Source organism: Neltuma alba, unplaced genomic scaffold (assembly GCF_004799145.2).
Source record: "Neltuma alba isolate B1F8T4 unplaced genomic scaffold, ASM479914v2 tig00012920_pilon, whole genome shotgun sequence".
Classification (NCBI taxonomy): domain Eukaryota; kingdom Viridiplantae; phylum Streptophyta; class Magnoliopsida; order Fabales; family Fabaceae; genus Neltuma; species Neltuma alba.
In genome coordinates this window covers 280724-301070 of record NW_021637287.1, presented here as the reverse complement: position 1 = coordinate 301070, position 20347 = coordinate 280724, and the positions used below count along the sequence as shown (strand labels likewise).

The following is a 20347-nucleotide window of genomic DNA, read 5'->3' as shown; positions in this document are numbered from 1 at the left end:
TTGTATGTTTGTTTATATGGGCCTGTGCCAGATAATAATAGCAGCAGTAATAACAATAATGTAATTCAAGCCGCGTCATAGTCAGAGCCAAAATGAAGGCCTTGTTTTATGGATTTATACCCCCTTGGGTTTGTAGTATAAATCATCTTAGCCAATTCATTAATATTAAAAAATAGTATTTAATTTATTAAATATGTTTTAAACATTTTTTAATTTTATTTATATTAAATGAGATTGCGAAGGAAAGAGAAAAATATAAAAAATTACATTTAAACATTAATTGCAAAAATAAAATTCACATTTTGTAAATAAATTATACTAGATGGGGGTAGGCACCTGCTCTATGAACAATTGATATTGGAAAAAAAAATTAAAATACAAATTTGAAAGAGTTAAGGGGGCCTGCCAGTCCCCCCCCCCCCAACCAAAAAAAAAAAACCCAACCTGATGCCAGTTACGGTCAAATTCAATGTTTTTTTTGGGGGGGGGGGGGTAATCTTTTCACGTCACAGAATATTAGGCTATATTTGATCCGTCAATTCAGCTTGAACATGTTTTAATTTAATTAATCATGGGGTGCGCCCCATTATTTAAGTCGTTTGTCATTATCCTACTAATGAGTCTTAACTAAAGCCAATTTTATTATTTTTCAAAACAAACTGCCCTCGCTGTCTCGCTGATTCATCAGATAAATAAACAAATAAATATAAATAAGAAAAGCCCAGAGTCCCAGACAATATAACCTTACTTCACGTTCCAAAAATAATAGACAAATTGCTTCCTCTTACTTTTTTCTTTTGGGTAACCAAGTTGCCCCCTCTCATTTAGTCATTTTAAATGTGGGAGGTGGTTGCTGGCTGAAAAAAATGTTTGTAAAATTTGTTTTTGTCATAAGACTTCGATATTATTGTTTGTCTCATTAATTAATTTTCTAAAATTAACTTTATTTAGTTACGCAATTTTTTTCACCACAAATACTGGCCTAAATTAATTTTCTATGCTTGCTCTCTTTCTGATGAATATTTTAGAGAAAATATCACAAAATTTTGACACGCTAATAATAAATAGCTAACCAAATTAATTTTTTTAAAAAAATTAATCCATGTGAGCTATTTAACTGGCTAGCTCATACATTTATAATGTTTGTGATTATTTTATGGGTGGCCAAAAAAGTGATTATTCTATGATATAAACTGATCGATGGCTGCATACGAACGTTTTTGGCTTTTAATATGGTGTCTAAATATTCAAATTAATCAGCTAATCACACTTAATGCCATGTACAAGTGGTAAGCAAGCAACCATAATCTGGCCATAACAAAAATTATATTGTCGGTAAAGTAGGGTTGGTTAATATCCACAAAATAAAGCGTGCTCTTATGTGCGGTCTGATAGCTAGCTAGCTTGTCCTCAGATACTTCTGAACATTCGGTGGTATTGGCGCGAATTATTAATCTCAGTCCGGGGAATTTACCCGAATCATCTTCATTAAATACCATACGCTGCACCCCAGCCCTCTTATTCGTACTGGCGTGTTTGAATGTGAATGAGTTTTGCCTCCTATGAGAAGGGTTAGGATATGGATATTAATTAAAACAGAAATACTACAGACTGCTTTTCAAATGGTGGACGCCCAACTACAAAGCAAGAGCAAGCATGTGGCCCTAGAGCACCTATCGTGGAGCCACGCTGCATGCGATAAGTAATAAAATATTCTTCTTATTTGTATAATCGCTTTATTGGAACGGATAGACATTCACTACTATGGCTTTTTAATTACAACACGCCAAGTTCTATAAACATATCAATAAAACAAAGTATATATCAGCGCCAGCCTTGTGGCCTGGTCAACCAAACGGGCTGACTTATATATTGATCAAAGCAAAAGGCCAAAATAAAAAAGAAGCAAAAAGCACTACGTGAAGCGTCCTAAAGAGCTAGCGCGTGGCATGATCCCGTGACTCACACGTGAAGAAAAGGAACGGGGTTCAATCTCGCAACTGGAATACACGATAGATCATTGGCTCTGGGAGCAGTCAATCCTGGGCGTTCATCCATATCAATGGTCTTGCCGTCGCCTATGATCTTCCCTTGTGAATCCAGGGGCTTCCATGTGAAGCACTGAACCAGGGCTCCGATGACGACGGGCAGTTCCTGCATGGCGAGAGGCTGACCGGGGCAGCCCCTTCTGCCCGAACCAAAAGGCAATAACTCGTAGTGATGGCCTTTGATGTCCAGCCCACCCTCTTTTCCCTCCAAGAACCTCTCTGGTCTGAACTCTAAGGGACTTTCCCATATGTTGGGGTCTCTTCCCATAGCCCAAATGTTGACGCACGTGATGGTTCCCTTGGGGATCAAGTAGCCACTCACCACACAGTCTTGGACTCCCTTCCTGGTGATCATAGTAATAGGAGGATGAAGCCTCATGTTTTCTTTTATTATGGCGTTAATATATGGAAGGTTTGGGATATCTGCTTCGCTTATTAGTCTCTTGTGCTCTGTCACTCTGTCTACTTCCTCTTGTGCTTTCTTCAGCACTTTTGGGTTGTTTATGAGCTCTGAAATTGTCCATTCCACAGTTATCGCCGTTGTGTCCGTTGCCGCCGTGAAGTAATCCTTTATTTCCAACCACCACAGTACAATTTAAAAATGTTAGGTATGTATGCACTAATTCATAATTATCATCGTGCTAAACGAGAACAAAGGAAAAAGCTTCTGATTAATTAGCAAGGTTCAAGGAACCTTCGCTAGTGACCTGATAATCATATCATCAAAATATTTTCAACCAAAGTAAAAAAAGGTAAAAGAACATATACATACATATATATAATATTATATTATATGCTTCTCATACAAATATCTATTTCATATATATTAAGAAAGTTGGTTAAGTTAACTAACTATGTGTTTCAATTTGATTTTTCCCCCGAATTCAACCATGATAATTAATGTTTTTCTCTCGTTGCTTGTTAGTCCCCAAAACAAATATTTAATATTATATAATAAGTAAAGATATTTGTAAAAAAAGCATGTAATAATATAGAGTTGACTTATATTTTGGATTTTAAAAATTAAAATATAATTTATACTGGGGCATAAGATATATTATCTTTAGTCCTTAATATAAGAGTTAATTAATTAATTTGAGTAGATTAAAAAAATTAGTTAAACTAGTTATTTGTAATAAATATGTGTTGTTTACCTAAAACATTCTTTCTAATTAAGTGTTATTTGATTTGATTAAATATGTAACATATACAATTACTACAAAGACAATTTTAAAATAAATAAATAAATTTAAAAAATAAAGTGAATTAAAATTTTATATTTAAAATTAATTAAAAATCAAATTATTTCTTATATTAATAGCAGGTCAGTAGTTTTCTTTACCAACATGGATAGGACGCATACGCGTACTCACCAAAATTAATGACTTGATGTGGTTCCTGGTTAAAGAAACCTCAGAATTCTTATCCTCGGCGACATCGAGCAAAATGTCAAGAAAGTCCCTGACTTTCTCTTCACCGTCTTGGGCGTCCTCTGCCTTTGCAGGAGCTTTTCGTTGCCTTCGAAGCTCCTCGCGAGCGGAGATGATCCTTTCCAAGAACGCGTCGTATCTCTTGTGCAAGTCCATGGCTCTCTTCTTGAGGCCCTGAACATCCAAGTTCTTGCAGATTGAAATAAAATCAGCTACGTTAAACTCTCCGAACATCTGCGTCACCTCCCGGACCAGATTCCGAGCCTCCTCGGCCTGGCTGTCAGTGCCGGAGCTCTTGATGCTCAGCATCATCTGCGATATGATGTTGTTGGAGAGCTTGAGGAGTTCTTGGGTGAGGTTGACGCTGTGTCGAGCCATGGATTTATCCATGAGATCCTTAATGAAGCAGTGTATCTCGCGGGTCCGACTCGGAAGAAACTGCCGGATGGTTCGGGCTCCCAACAGCTCCGTGGTGCTCAGCTTCTTGATGAATTTCCAGTAAGTGTCGTAGGGAGCGAAGGCAAAGGTAGCGTTGTCGTAGGTTACGAGGTTGATGGCGATGTTCATCTTACGAGAAGAGTAAGAGAGCTCGTGGGTTTTGAGGAGCTCTTTGGCTAGTTCAGGAGTGCTGGCGACGACCATGTTGGCGTAGCCGAGCCTAAGGTGCATGAGAGGGCCATATTTTGCCTGAAGGTCACGCAAGGCCTGGTGAACCAGAGGCTTCAGGAGGTGAAGGTGGCCGACAAGGGGCAGAGCCACCGGGCCCGGCGGAAGGCTCGGCCTCTGCTTCGACTTGTTGCTCTTTCTCTTAGAAAGAAGCCAAACTGAGGCGGCAAGGATCAAACCTAGTAACACAAGTTGAGACACCATCTTTAATTCAGGCAAGAACAGAAATGGTAATGAATGGCTTTGATGAGTTTTGGCAAGCCTATATATAGACACACGCGCACGCAGTAGGGAAGTGAAAATGCCTTGTTATTGGTTGATTGATCGGCTGATTACTTATTACTACGAGGGGCCGGGTTGGTAGTAAATAGTAATGAAGAATATAATGATGTAAATAAATAGTATTGATATTTTTTCCAAAAGAGCATTGACATAGAATATAATATTCCCGCCTGCCCGCCTCCAACTTGCTTCGCATATATGGGTGTCCTTTTAGAAAGCATATGTGTTGTGGAGCCAGAGTATTATTTCACATGAGGGTATGGATGATGAGGTTGACCACAATGAGGTCCAAAAAGATTGCTAATCAAATGCGTACAGGTCAGACTTCTTTCCCTTGGCAAGCATTCTCACCAACCTTGATCTCTCTCTCTCTATATATATATATATATATATTTTTACATAAAATCTATAAACATTGTGCTGTTTATTTACCTTGGCCCTGTGTGAAAGGTAAGGGTTCACATTAACTAGTTCTTTCCAATACATATTTGTATATGTAGAGTGCAATAATTGATTTAATATTAGATGTTGCTTTATATCTAATTAATTATTAATTTTCTCTTGGTTCGGGAAAAACAGGGGGTGCCCCCACTTTTGACGGTCTTCTATATACATTCGTTTGATCATGCTTAATCATCGGTAACGCACATGCATGTTATGGTCGTCGTTTGCAGATTCCTAGTTTTGATTCATGAATACAAATTAATTAATACTTAGTTTTCAAGATGTTAGTATATATTTTTAATTTTTTTCCAAAACTTATTTTCTGTAGATAATTTTAAAGCTATAATATCATTTTAGCACATTAAAGACAGTTTTTCTTTTCCTTTCCAGAATCCTATTTTAGACTTTTATGCAGAAAATTATTTTCAATTTGGATTTAGATTAATTAACAAATGCTTCTATCTTATTGCAGTCACTTTACAGGGCCAATTGTTTCTTCATAAAATATAGCTGCCACCCAATCTCCTCTAAATATGCATGTATTTAAGTTAATAACCTCATGATCTTGTAACATAGAAGTTCCTCTATATGTAGATTCAATCCTACATGCTGTAACCTTAAGCTTTTAGTGTTTGCCGCAATAGTAAAAAATGCACATATTTAAGTTAATTTTGTATCACTTTCTTTCTTTACTTTCCTTTTTGGCACGTGTGCATTTGTGTGTGTATTACTATGTAATCCCATTATACGCATACTTCACCACCATGTTGTGTCTCCTTCGAATAATTATAATAGCAGCAGTAAAGATTTATTCAAAAGAAAGTATCGGTAGAAAAATATTTTTTTTAGAAAACAAAAAAAAAAAGAAGAAATGTACAAAATTTAAAAATGAAACGGAAGAGTGTAGCGCGTACGCAAGAGCCTGGAAGTTGGTGGATCCCAAAAAAAAAAAAAAGTTGTTAAGCCAAATTGAATGGTCATCATAAGAATCTCTGGTATTAATTTAAACTTTTATTGTCTCTTGTGGTGACATGAAACCAAATTAAAGTTTTAAACTCCTTCTAAGCCTTTTTAAAAACACATTAATTATCGCTTTCACTGCGAAGAATGGCTAAGGGTGGGTGGGTGCGAGAGAAGGTGCTGAGGTAGATGATTTAAACGTGGAAGACAATTTATAATTGGATAACCTGACAATAAAAATATATGAAAATTACATGGAATTTTTAAATGACAAAATCAATATAGTTATTTTTTATTTTATTAAACCTAAATCTTGAATTATAAAATATTGATTATTGAACATGATCGGGCTAAAACTCACGAATAGTTTTCATGCACGAATTAGTTTTCATCACGTCGCATTGATGTGCAATCAATTGTATCAAATAATGTGGGGCCTACGGTAAAAAGGCCGGGCGGGACTTACTGTACAAAAAGCAGAGTGGTAAATGTGGGACCTGTAATAAAAAGCGCGGGGGAGAGACCTTTGATGAAATAAAAATTTAGTTTACATGAATTACAGTTGCTTATATTCTTAATATATACAAAAAATCATAAAATAAATTATGTGGAATTACTGTAAATGAATAGTTATTTAAGTAGTTTTTTTAAAAAAATCTTGAATAATGCTATTTTTCAATACTTACTCAATATTTAAATTTTGTTTTATTAGAAGGATTTAAACTCTCAGCTTATATTTACGTTTCACCTCACCTTATTTCTATTAATTTTTAATGTCCCTTTGCGTCACACATGAAGTTCTTAGCCGCATGAATTAGTAAAATTGACTTGGAAAAAAAAAAAAAAGACAAGAAGTGTAGCATGACGTGATCCACACTGTTCTTATGCCACTACATCTAATCCTAGATATTATATTTAGTTTTTAGTACAAGAGTTAGTTAATTAGTTAAAATATATTAATAAAATTAGTTAAATTAATTATTTGTGATAAATAAGTGCTGTCTTCCTTAAAATATCTTTACTGATCAGGTATATTAGTTATGACTAACATTTGATTAAACATCTAACACATGCAACTACTACAATGACTATTTTGAAAAAAATAGATAAATATGAAAGATAAAATGGCTTGGGGTCTCATATTTAAAACTAAATTAAATGCCAAACTAATTCTTATATTAAAGATAAAAAATAATATAAGATGTACTTTAGAATACAAATTACACTATAAACTAAATCTTATATTTAGGATTTTTCAAATAATTTAATCAAAGGGGCCTCAATAAGAAAAGGCAAGGAAACCCTCTTATTTTTTTTGATGCCAGTATATCAGTCGAAATGTGCAGTAGATAACAATGTTTACAATACAAGCGAGGCTTCGAGGCCGTCAAAGAGCGATTTTTTTTTTTTTTTGACCAGGGAGGCTGTCAAAGAGTGATTAATACGCGAAACCTTATAAGGCGAGATAAAATTAAAGGAATAGGATATGTTTGATTATCACTTTTAAAAAGCCAATAGCACTATTAACGACGTTACTTTCACTTAACCTTGTTTGAATATGTCAGGGGCGCGTTTAAAAACCATTTGAAAAGTCCATATCGCAAAAAAAAAAAAAAACCTTTTGAATTTTCGTACTTGGCATCAAAGGTACCCTTAGTTACTAATAAAATTAGATTTAATAGGAGGAGTTGGTTTCTTTTTTTTAATAACGTGACTAATTAAGATTCCAATTCCTGCTAAAAAAATACTCATGTGAGAAAATTGCAAATAAAAATCTCAATATATAAAATTGTGATTTGGGACCCTCATCTTAGAAAATAGCAAATAAGGACTTGGTTTCACAAATATAAAATCGTGGTAAAGTGTCTGAAATACCCCTCATCCAAATGACAAGTTAATTATAGGAAATGACAAGTTTATTTTAACGAATAACAACTTTAATTTCAGTAGACCAAATCACAGCTTGACTGAGAGTATGCCAAATGACAAGTTGACTATGGAAAATGACAAGTTTATTTTAGCGAATAACAGCTTTAGTAAATCAAATCACAACTTGATTGAAGGACGTTTCGAACATTTCACCCACATGTCATATTTTCGAAAGTGGGACCCGGTCTTATTTTTTATTTTTCAAATTTAGAGTCTCAAATCACAATTTTATATTAGAAGATCTTTATTTGTAATTTTTCTTACTTATATTTAATGCCCAATAATATTTTGAACAGAATTACTTTTGTCTGCAGAAAAACAAAGTGCCTTTTGTAGTTTGGGGACCGCTCGTAAATTAAAAATTATTAATGCCTCAAGCTGATTCCAAATAGTAATAGTAGTAAAAGTGGGAAAGGGGGAGACAGGTCAAACTCCGTTAAAGTTGCCCTGTGGAACGCGTCCGCCTGCAGGCTGCAGCATTCCCCCTTACCCCAAAAAAAAAATCCCTTTCATATGTTTATGGAGACATCTTTGATCACATTTATAAGTTATATAATTAAATTTTTAATATTAATGTACTATTTTATTATCTATTTATTAAATAAAAATAAAATTGAAAATTTATTAAATTTTAAGGTGGGTTAATGAGATTTATAATTTTTTTTATTTTTGATAAAATATATTGATAGTGATTTATAAACACACACTACAGAAATGATAGATGAGCGTATACCTACCGCTTCAGGGAAACATTCAACGTTGACGATTCATATCATGTTAAAAAATTTAAACATGGATGCTGAAAATGGTGCGTTAGGTGGTTTCAAGATATTTATTTTCCTTGACTTTCTTGGTCCAGCTCATCTGCACCTAAATAGCATATTTCTTTTTTTGGACTCATAAATAGCATATTTCAAACAATTATAAAAAGTACATATAACGCGGCAGGATACAATACATACAAATTATTGCGGATATAATATTTGAGCTTAGATAAATAAGATAATAAAGAGAGTGATGTGAGAAATCGTACATACAAGACTTCTTTCCTTACCTTACAGATATGTTTAAATTCAAATTCTGATTTTAAAAGCACTTAGTGAAAAAAAGGGAGAGCAGGGATAATATTTGAAAAATAACACGTGTAGATAAATAGTAAATAATAAACTTAATAGATGATTTTAGTTTTTTTAATTTTATTTATAAATTACTTCCAACATATTTTATTAGAATAAAGTAATTTCAAACATAGTTAACAATACTTTAAAATTTAACAATTTTTGTGACCTTACTTGATAAATGACAGTTAAGATAATATATTTATAATGAAAATTTAATAATGTGGTTTGTAAATAGAATAAAATTTTTTTTGTCTCATAAGTAAAATCAGAGAAGTATATTACTCCTCCAGTCCTTGATATGTACCTGATTAGGGAGTTCATGTTGATTCTATATATAAGACCTGTTTTAAATATTTATTAATTTTTTTTTAAATTAACCTTATTGATATTCTCTCAATAATAATCAAACAGGAGAGGAAGAGAGGGGAAACTCAAGAAGATGCTTAGGCCTTAGAGTGTTTAGAATAAATATATTATATTAATCAATTTACTAATATTCTTAATATACTCAAATTCATTAATTAGATTATTAGCAATAGGAGTAATTCACAAGATTTTAATTGGAATGGTCTCCCAGTTGTACTAAAAGGACCAGGCCTACCAAATACCATGGCGTCTATAATTATACAAACAGGCACCGCCCGCCCCAAGTCAATCGATAAAAATAAACCTGGAGCGCTAGTTCAGTCTTCAAAGGTGAATCCTCCAGTCCAGAAGAGATCGTGGTTGGTTTTAAAGTTGACTTTCTTTTCGGCTATTGAAGTTTGAAAGTTATACTCCTTACAAGTATGACCATATCATAATTAGATTCTACGATTATGAATATGATGCTTTTCATGAGCTGCGATCCACGTCAAGTTCATTCCCCTCTCTCTCTCCATATATAACTAACATTAATTAATAATGCCCTTGCCATAGTTCAACCTAATACTCCACAATAAAACTCAGATTAGTATCAAATAAAACTAAATATAAATTAAAAATAAAATAAAACTCATTTAAATTCTTGCGCAATACACACTATATTTAGTTACATTTAAATTTTAAAAGTAATTTAAGATATTCAGCCACTATTGCTTACGGACACGCTACCTGAATGTTATTTTTATTTTCAAAGAAATTAAATGTATATCACCTAAAGAAACAAGAGGCACAATTTAGAATCAAAATAATTTTCTAACCAGGGCAGCAATTATTGCGGACGCTTTTTCCTTTCTTCATCGAATGAAATAATATCGGGACTCAAAAATACTATTACTAGGCTTCAGGAACACTTGGGCCCTGAAATTAGGCTCTTCCAGCCATTCGGATATCTATGGATGGCCCAACGTCATCAATGGCGCCCACCATTACCTGCACATACTCGGCCCATCATCGATTTCACTGCACCTGCTCGCTCTTAAACATAATAATAAAAGGGGGCGCGAAACCCCATGAATAAATCACGCAACATAAATCTTGCTTTGGGGTGACAAATTGACATATTTTACCTACAACATGATGATAAATTACACACCGTAATATACCCATTCTAATGTTCTTGTATTAAAAGCATATGTAATTCTGAGTCGACCATACTAACGGTCCCAAAAAGGACAACTTGCAGCCCGACCAGAAGCCTGAAACAGAATGGGAAGATTAGACACATCAATTTCCCCGCTGGTTCAGTTCCAGCTGAAAAAGAATACGATAAATGGGTGAAAAGGATGAATAGAAGAAGACTGCCTCTTCACATGGAGAAGTTGCAGCAATCCGGTAGAGGGATGAAACCCCAAAAAAAAAAATTTCTGGGGATGGGGAAAATTATAGTTAGACATATAAAATAAAATTATTATACCTTAAAAATAATATTAAATGACTTTATTCAAAGAAAAAAGTTATTTTATTACGAACAATTAAACCATGCTTAAAATACTTTGTTTATTTTTTTTTCCTATTCAGAAACTTCGTTTAATTGCTCTAACACGTGACACGGGAATTAAGGGGACATCTACATGTGCTCAGTGAATAATGGTTTTATAGGTTGAAATTAGATGGACAAGCCATGGTTGGTTGAGATTGCAACACATGCCTTGGCATTCATTTCAGAGTTCTAACATGCTGAGAGTTTCGGGTGGGTGGATTATTACATTATCATTATTATTGTGGGCATGGGGAGATAATAAACACATAGACAATACAAATACAAGAATTCTTTTTTGAGAGGGGCGCCCCCTTATCAAATAAACGGGGTCCCTCCCCGTCCGATAAATCAACAGATAGGTGTAAAATGTAGAGTGAACACAAAAGCTAGAAAAAAGAGTCCGATAACGCCATCAAGAAATTTTCTGACAGAGGGACATACCATGGATGGATGTTTTATAATTGAAAAAGTGCATATATTGCTCTCCCGATCGCGAGAAAGCAAAATTCGTACATGTGGCACAGTCTTCCAACTCTCTCCCAGTGCTGGCTTGCTAGTACCAGAGTCTCCCCCCACCATGTGATTTGTCACCTACACAACAGATCCGCTGAATTTATTATTTGAATGGCTTATAGATGCCAAGCCAGATCACCACAAATTAAAGGCTTAAGTTTAAAGATATTTTTCTAAGATAGAGTTGAGACGCATTCAACCGTTGTCCGGCTCTTATCGCTCCCCACCCCACTCCTTCTTTCCTACTGCTAGCTCAGCCAATTCCACAGAATAGTCGTAATTTTCTGAAATATTTTCTATATAATAAACTGCAAAGAACAGTACTTAGTATCATGTTATTCTTCACCTAACATTCACATTTGGCACAAACTTGGAAGAATTCAACAACTGAGTTGGACATGCTTGTGGCCAAAAGAGTACTTCAGTGGTTGACAGTTATTTGACGGAAAGTGATAAAAACACAGACTGCATGGGACATTGATGGCTGCCTAGAAAAGCAAACAACGAATGATAAATGATCTGACAACAAACAGAGAGAACTTAAAGGCATGTTCTCGACATGGACTTCTGAACAGATGAAGTCTATTGCTCCAAGCATCGGAATGCAGCAAACAATTTTATACGAGTTACTTACTCTAACTGAGATCAAGCCTAAAATTGACACCAATTTCACCATATATAACAAAGAATGAAGGAGATACAAGAAAGAAGTACAACAGAAAAGCATAAGGTTCAGCAGCATGCTTCCTATGACTATGTGTTTATTTGAGACAGAGGCATGCTTCCTATGACTGTGTTTATTTGAGACACAGTCCAGTTCCTTGACAACGAAGTCTCAAAGAGGAAGTCGTCCCTAGTACAAAAATAAGGTCAAAGTTTTTATCAAACTATCAAATGGACAGTTACACTTATACATCAGACTGAAAACCCTCACCCCTTCCAAGAGAGAAGAAAAAGAAAAAGAATCCAACTATACAGCTACGCCTACAAATGTTTTTACTGGACAAATCCCATTTAATAATAAAAAAAAACTAGGATTATCACCTGGCGGGAATAAAAGAGAAAAGAAGCAGCACTTACCAACACAGCTAGATTATGCTCATGTGCTAACTTCTTTAGTAAAAACCCAACAGATATCATCAAAGCGTGTCCTGAAATCATCCATAAAATGTAAACTTCTGAAGTTAACTGGTAATTGATCCTTTTAGCATGGAAATTCACAACTTGGAAAAAAAAAAGAAAAAAAAGAAGATTATGCATGGATAATTCTAGATGTGGAGCGAAAGGATGATATACAGCTGATGAGAACAAAACAGAATAAGAAAGAACAGATCCTAGAGATAGCTTATCCAGACAACCAAGCTCCTCATTAAACTTCCAATCCATCCATCTCAAAGGGCCATTTAAAGTCTCAGTTTTTATTTCCCTTTTTGGATTGGGTAAAAAAGCTTTATGAGATTGGATGAAAATTATAAGGGAGAATGACAGTTAGGTCCCAAAACTTTAATTTAATGAAGGTTAGGTCCCCAAAATTTTTTATTAAAAGATAAGTTGAAAATATCAATTCATACTAATCAAAGAGACTCCCTTGAAACAACCATAGACAGAACATCAAAAGGAAGCAAGCTATGCTACCCCTTTCCATATGTCCAAGACAACTTGAAAAATCTTGGCATTCCTTTCCAACCAAATATACCAAATCACAGAAAAAATGGCATACTTCCAGTCTGCCATCTGCCATCTTTATATCTTGCCAACTGATTATGCAGAATCAACAAAGCTTGATCAATTCCTGGAAAAACCCAAATCTTGCCAAGGATTCCAAGTATAAACACAAAAATATTGACAAAATGGCTGAACCATGGAAACATTTTACCCATGGAAACCAAGTAATATAAGGCATAATATAGTTTTGATGTTGATCTTCTATATAGCATAATATGATGAGTTAATTCTTTTAAACTGCTTTGCAGGCACATAACATGTAACTCAAGAGCTGCATGCTACTCACATCTTCCATCCCCCTCAACATATAGAGGGCTAATCAACCACCAATCAACTTAGGAGATTGAAATTATAACAGATTATTAAGGAAATAAACAACGTAAGAGAGAGATGCCTGAAGAATGAAGATAGACAGAAACTGCACAGCTTTGTAAAATATAACCTGAACTAAACATTCAAGATAGCGTTATTCACAGAAAAACTCTCAAGAGTCCCAGTTAATGAAGATTGACGCTAGATTATGAAAGTAAGACTCTTATGGTTCTTTACTTATTTGTCAAATAATTAAGAGTATCTCTCTGAAGTCACCATATAAGCACGCCGGAAAGTCAAGCAGACAAATAAAAGGGCGGTAAAAAGATAAATGTAACATCATTTGAAAAAGAAGTATTAGCTAGCATATCATGAAATACAGAAATCAAACAATTAGCATACCCTGAGGACCACTTCCCCCCAGGATGGGGGTAATCAGTGAAGAAACTGAATCAACAATAAGCAACCGAACTTGACAATCTGATTTGAACATCTGTACGAAGATACAGTAGCCATTTATTTGACAGAAGGAAATACAAAAACAACCAACATTAACGAGAAGTTGAGAACCTGAGATCTCAGATTGATTTCCAGCTGATGCAACAAATCAAACATTTGAAAAATGTTGAACACTGAATAACAGATTATTCTGTCCAGTACTTGCTGAAGAGGTTTGTGATCAGCCTAAAATAGGAGATAAGAAGAACAAATAAATGAACATGTGCTTTTAGGACAGTTAATAAAGTGAACATTGTACAAAAAAGTTGACACATAGTAACCTGATCGTTAGAGACAGGACCAGAGGACTGACCAGCGTAATGGGCAATGCGCTGGGGCGAAAAGGCATTGCATGTATCCAAGTATATGACAAAACCTATATGCTTCGTTGCAGCAGTTGTGGCAAACTGCAGGCAAGCCTACAATTAAAGATTAAATACTCTGTATCAGAACAAACATGATGAAACGGAAGATAGCAATTAATATTATATTGAGGAAATCAGTTCCATGCTAAAGTAGAATCATGATCAAAATAGGAGGAGGTCAAAGCATGTGGTTTCATAGCAAACACAGTCATTGGTTCTTACTTGTGTTTTTCCAGATGAAGATGGTCCAACAAGTTCAGTTACTTGTCCTAGGCGCAATCCACCTCCAAGCAATGCGTCAATCCTGAATTACACAAGTTGAAACACTAGATAATTTTGTGATTTCTACAGCCCTAGTTTCAACCCCCTCATCACTCCGTTTATATAAACCAATAACAACATTTACTACGACTCAGTACTAAAAAACGAGAGTTGCACCGAAGATACCCTTGACATCCGGTGGATAATGCATGTTTATTCCGCTTAGAATCTTCAAGGAGATTCAGACCAGTCAACAATGGTCGATGCAACGCATCTATGATAGACAGGAGTTGATTGATTCCCTACATACCCGAGGTAAAACAGCCTGAAACTTTTTTAAAGTTTTTGCAAGCAGACAAATAAACAATAACAAGAATTTGACCCCCTCGTTGGGGGGGGGGGGGGAGTAATAGTGCACGCTAGCCTGCTTTAGTCTCTGCGAGGTAGACTGCTTATCCGCAGAAGAAATCAATACATCAACATCATACAGGAGGAAGTCTTCCACTGAGAAGATGGAAACATGGAGAATGAATTACCAAAGCGTTGCAGGGTGGAAAGGAGCAACGAGGATATATAAAAAATGGAACTAGGTTTCCATAATCCTAATAGTCGTTGACGAAAATTGGAACACCAGAGAGTTCGTAAGAGGTACTGCATACATTGGGAAATTGCAGAAGAAAACAGATGAAAGGTACCCGAGAAAATGCCGTGGGAAGCACAAAAAGCTTGGAAGCCAGAATCAACGAGCGGGTACTCTTGCTGCAGAGACTTCAATGGCGCCATTTTCTATGCTCCCAAAACCAACGGAGTTACCATGGTTATCCAGAGGTCACTAAAATATTTCAGTGATTATATTCAGGGAATCAATTTTGAGGGGCGTACGCTATGAGTACCAGAGAGCTTTCTTGTCGTGGGTTTACAAGACTAATGTGCTATCCTCCCAATGGGCAAAAAAGTAGCATGAGTTGATTTTGATTTATAATACGTACTCCGCTGGCACTAATAAAAAAGTAAAATGAGTTGATACTCTTCTGGTACTGTTTATATTTGATTTACAAGACTTACTCTTTTGGTACTGCTTATAGGCTATAGAAACATTATATATATATATATATATATATATTTTGGCCAAAACAGGAGTCCATTTTATTAAAACACAAACAATCAAATACACACGCTAATAGCTACTTAAGGCCCAAAAGGAAAAACGCTCAAAAAGTCCTAGGAGTACAACCTATCACACAACTAAACCAAAACAAAAAACAGCAACAAGAAAACAAAACAGAAAGAAAACACCGACATCAAGCAGAAAGAACAAGCAAGGGAGCACAAGCCAAGAACAAATCAGCCAATACCACATTTCTCAAAGCTGTCACATACTCCTGAAGCAGCAATACTGGTATCTAGGCTTCTGCAAGAGGTGCCTTCACTAGCCTTGAATAATTCCCACCTTTCCAGGTCCACGGCCAAAGCCTTCTCCAGGAGGGGTGTTGGTTTATCAACCCACCCATAAGGGCACACTCCCTTTCTACAACTAACAACAAGACAATCTGCTGCTTCATTACTCTTCTTTGAAACAAGAGTAATTTCCACACCACTCAAATCATTCAAGGCCTCAATTACCTCTTGCATTTCCCATCTACCATTCCAAACAGCATAATCTACTGATTTATTCTGCTAGCACCAAACGATTTCTGAGCAATCAATCTCAATTATAACATGGGACAGATTCAACTCTTTGATAATAAGCACAGTTTTCCTAACAACAAGGACTTCAGATAGAAAAGCCGAATCTGCCTTAACTCCTTCACCGAATCCCCATAGGAACAAACCATTTTCATTTCTACAGACTAAACCGATAGTAGCCATGTTTGGGGTAAAGGAGCCATCACAATTAATTTTAACCATACCTGCAGTTGGGGGGCGCCATATTGAACAATGATCTTTTTTCTTCATCTCCTCTTCTCTATCTATCTGCCACCCTTTTGCTCTCCAAAACTCCCTTGTTGCTTTATCTGCAGCATTCACGACCTTAATAGGATCAGGTTCTTTGAACTCAAACACTACACTATTTCTTTCCTTCCATATCAACCAGATAATCCACACCACATAAGCAAGTTGGAAGTCATTCAGCAACACATCATCATATAAAATCTTTTTTATCCAGAGACCAAAACTCTAGAATTTAAAACTATCAACCTTCCAGGTTAATGTAGAAGCAAACCATACACACTTTACCCATGGACATAAGAAAAGGGTGTGTTCAAGTGTCTCTATTTCTGATTTACATACCAGGCATAATTCAGATGTTCTGCATCTCCTTCTCACCAAAGCTTCATTCACTGGTACTGCACCTACCAAGCATCTCCACATGAAGTTTTTAATTTTAGGCAGCACCCTCAATTTCCACACTTTGTTCCATATATCATATGGTAGTGAGAAGGAGCTTCCCGCTCTACCATCAATCACATTTCTTCTTGACCTTGCCTCCACATAACCTTTCTTCACAACATAAAGTCCATTCCTTGTTTTATCCCAAATAAGCTTATCCCTTCTTTGGAAATGATCAGATCCAATACTACAAATTTTTTGTAAGATTTCAACAGAAATCAAAGGTTGCAGATTACTCATATTCCACCTGCCATCTATTATCAAATCAGAAACCATCCACTTTTTTGCTTCTTCCGGGACATTCACTATATCAGCTAACCTTCTCTTCATCTCTGGTATCCATCTATCAAACCACACATTTACCCTTTTCCCATCATCAACTTTCCAGAAAGCATTATCCTTCAGCAAATTTCTACCATCCAGAATGCTTGACCATAGCCAAGATGCTTTATGGCCTTTTTTGGCATTCATAAATGGAGTATTAGGGTAATAAACTCCCTTCAGCACCTTTACTCACATTTCCTCTTCATTGTTCATCAATCTCCAAGCTGTTTTAGCCAATAAAGCATCATTCATTGCTTCAAAGTCCCTGAATCCCATTCCTCCATCCTTCTTAGATCTGGTCATAGAGCTCCATGCCTTCCAATGGATCTTCCTTCCCTCTTTCCCCTCACTCCACCAAAAATTCGCTATCATTCTGTCCAGATCTCTGCAGGTCTGTTTGGGAAACTTGAAGCAATACATAGGATACATAGGCACAGCATTGATTACTGATTTTATAAGTACTTCTCTTCCAGCCTAGCTCAACAATTTACTACTCCACCCTTTGATTTTCCTACCAACTCTATCCTTAATATAAGCAAGGGCCTGATTCTTTGGTTTTCCCGATACATTAGGAATTCCTAAGTACTTGCCCGGCTCTTCTATATCCTCAATCTTCAAAATATTGCAAACTCTTCTCCTTACTTCTCCAGGAGTATTTTTTGAGAAAACTACTCCAGATTTAGCAAAATTTGCCTGCTGTCCAGATACAGAACAATAATCTTCCAAAATCTGAGCTAACTTCTTACAATAACATTCCTTAGCATCCATGAAGAATAGTACATCATCAGCAAAGAAACTATGTGTTAGCATGGGGCAAGAGTTTGACAGTTTAATACCTCTTAAGAGACCCATCTCCACATTCTTCCTGATCATACTCGACAGAACATCAACAACCAGGATGAAAACATATGGGGAAAGGGGGTCTCATTGCCTTAAGCCTCTTCCTGGACTGATCTCTGCCACTTTCCTACCAGAAAGACATAAGTTGAGTTTAATTGAAGATATGCATTTCATAACCAGATTAATCCACTCCCTACTAAAATCGAATTTGAGAAGGGTAGCTTCCACAAAATCCCATTACACCCTATCATAAACCTTGCTCATGTCCATTTTCAAAGCAAAATCACATCTCACACCATTCCTCCTTCTCCTCAAAAAGTGAAATACCTCATGAGCAATAATTACATTATCATGAATTAATCTGCCTGGGACAAAAGCTCCCTGGTTTCTTGAAATGCAGTTGGATAGAAACGGCTTGAGCCTATTTGCCAACACCTTAGAGATTACCTTATAGACAAAGTTGAATAGACCAATAGGTCTAAACTGATTCACATCCTCAGGTCTGTCTACTTTTGGAATCAACGTCACATTGGTTTCGTTAATGACAGCAATATCACCTTTTCCTTCAAAGAAGTCCCTGACCATCAACCAAATTTCTTCCTTCACCGTCTCCCAGGAACTCTAATAAAATCTCCCACTAAATCCATTAGGCCCAGGCGCTTTGTTCCCCCCTAATTGAAATACTGCCTCAAAAACTTCTCTTCTAGATACTGCAGCCATTAAGCTTTTATTCTCCTCCTCAGTAATGCATTCGTCAACATACTGTAGGACTTTATCAAAGTTTCTAGGTTCAGATGCCTTAAACAGATTTTTGTAAAAGTTGGTGAAGCACTCTGCGATTCCTACTTCATCCTCCAACCAAACTCTATCTGAGTTTTTAATTTTTAACACAGCATTCCTCTGTCTTCTTTGGATAGTAGACAAATGAAAAAATTTTGAGTTCGAATCTCCAGCTTGCAACCAGGAAATTCTTGACCTCTGCCACCAATATAACTCCTCCTTTTTCCAGATCTTTTCTAGATTGTCTTCAATTTCCTCCACCTTCCTTCTATCTTCTTCAGTGAAACTCCCCTCATGACATTCAGAAAGCTTTTCCAACAAGTTATCGACAAGCTTTCTATTATTTGGGAAGGCAATTTTACTCCAGGCGATTAATTCTCTTCTACACTTCCTCAGTCGTCTAACGATCTCATCAACACTATCTTCCAATCTGGTCCAATTACTATTCCACCCCCTACTAACCACTTCATTGTAATTCGGATGGGACAGCCACATCTGTTCAAATTTGAAGGACCAAGGGGTTTTCACAGCTTCAAAACAGAGGTCTATCAGTAAGGGTCAATGGTCAGATCCCACTGGATCCAGATGGAACACCTGTGACCGAGGGAAGATTTCCCTGAATGCAATGTTACACAAGGCCCTATCAATCCTTTCCTTAATATGATTCTCCTCCAATCTCCCATTACTTTAGGTAAACTGCTGTCCTTTAAAGCCAAGATCCATAAGCTCACAATCAGCAACATTTCTCTGGAAATTGAGAATCTTCCTTATTGCTTTTGGTCTACCTCCATTCTTCTCTACCAGTGACATAACATCATTGAAATCCCCAGTACAAAGCCAAGAACCATCAATTTCTCTAGCAAATTCCTTAATCTTATTCCATATTACTCTCCTGCCACTTTCCTTTGTAAAGCCATAGACAAATGTCACAAAATCAGGAACTTCATTTACCGTAGAAGTAATCTTCACATGCACTAGATTACTTGAGGCAAACAATATTTCCACCCTTATATCTTTAACCCACCACAAACAGATACCCCCACTCCTCCCTATCGGATCCACCTCAAAGCCATTCTCTAAACCACAGCTCCTTCTTACTTTATTTTTTTTTTTGTTTCCAGAATACAAACAATAAGAGGTTTTTTACTTCTCACCATATTCTTCAAGTTATAAACTGTCAAGGGAACCCCTAAACCTTGACAGTTCCATATTAGCATCCTCATAGCTCCTTGGTGACTGATTCGGGCCAGTCACCAAAGCCGCTAGCAGCAGACACAATTTGCTTTGCAGCAATACTGGAATTATTCCTCATGTTCCTTCCCGCAGCTTTCATTGATCTACTCTTTCTTTTCAGCAACCTAACATTTCTCCTTTCCTCCTTTCCTTGAGAGAATAGCAGGATGTCATTAGGTATAACAATAGGGTCTTCAAAACATAACTTCCTCTTCTTAGCTATAGGATTCTCTTCCCACTCTTCAGCTTCTCTCTTGATCCCAATCTTTCTTAATCCCCTGACAACCTCAGACATTGGAGAAATACTCCCATAAACTACTAA

At 36.1% G+C, this 20347-nt stretch overlaps 3 protein-coding genes across 7 annotated transcripts; all 3 read right to left on the bottom strand.

The window, feature by feature from the left end:
• Positions 1 to 1703: 1703 nt before the first annotated feature.
• Positions 1704 to 4389, bottom strand: LOC114732636 (licodione synthase-like). Its single transcript, XM_028919958.1, has 2 exons — positions 3422 to 4389; positions 1704 to 2616 (listed from the first exon to the last, which is right to left on the bottom strand). Exons 1-2 carry the CDS (start codon positions 4346 to 4348, stop codon positions 1963 to 1965), a joined length of 1581 nt encoding a protein of 526 aa, XP_028775791.1. The 5' UTR covers positions 4349 to 4389; the 3' UTR covers positions 1704 to 1962.
• Positions 4390 to 10296: 5907 nt separating this feature from the next.
• Positions 10297 to 15375, bottom strand: LOC114732590 (DNA repair protein RAD51 homolog 4). 5 transcript variants are annotated; one of them, XM_028919887.1, is made up of 10 exons: positions 15153 to 15374; positions 14882 to 14961; positions 14644 to 14759; positions 14419 to 14500; positions 14113 to 14250; positions 13904 to 14017; positions 13736 to 13826; positions 12377 to 12447; positions 11225 to 11374; positions 10297 to 10499 (listed from the first exon to the last, which is right to left on the bottom strand). In XM_028919887.1, the coding sequence occupies exons 1-10, from the start codon at positions 15238 to 15240 to the stop codon at positions 10458 to 10460; spliced, it is 972 nt and encodes a 323-aa protein (XP_028775720.1). In that variant the 5' UTR covers positions 15241 to 15374; the 3' UTR covers positions 10297 to 10457. The 5 variants fall into 5 exon arrangements, 4 of the variants coding, with proteins under 4 accessions (XP_028775720.1, XP_028775721.1, XP_028775719.1 ...); XM_028919888.1 differs by lacking the exon at positions 10297 to 10499 and adding an exon at positions 10503 to 10554 and having other exon boundaries at positions 15153 to 15375; XR_003739002.1 differs by lacking the exon at positions 10297 to 10499 and adding an exon at positions 11643 to 11815 and having other exon boundaries at positions 11298 to 11374; positions 15153 to 15375.
• A 217-nt stretch (positions 15376 to 15592) lies between these two features.
• On the bottom strand, positions 15593 to 17206 carry LOC114732634 (uncharacterized). Its single transcript, XM_028919955.1, has 2 exons — positions 16750 to 17206; positions 15593 to 16472 (listed from the first exon to the last, which is right to left on the bottom strand). The coding sequence occupies exons 1-2, from the start codon at positions 17176 to 17178 to the stop codon at positions 16428 to 16430; spliced, it is 474 nt and encodes a 157-aa protein (XP_028775788.1). The 5' UTR covers positions 17179 to 17206; the 3' UTR covers positions 15593 to 16427.
• Between the last annotated feature and the right edge of the window lie 3141 nt (positions 17207 to 20347).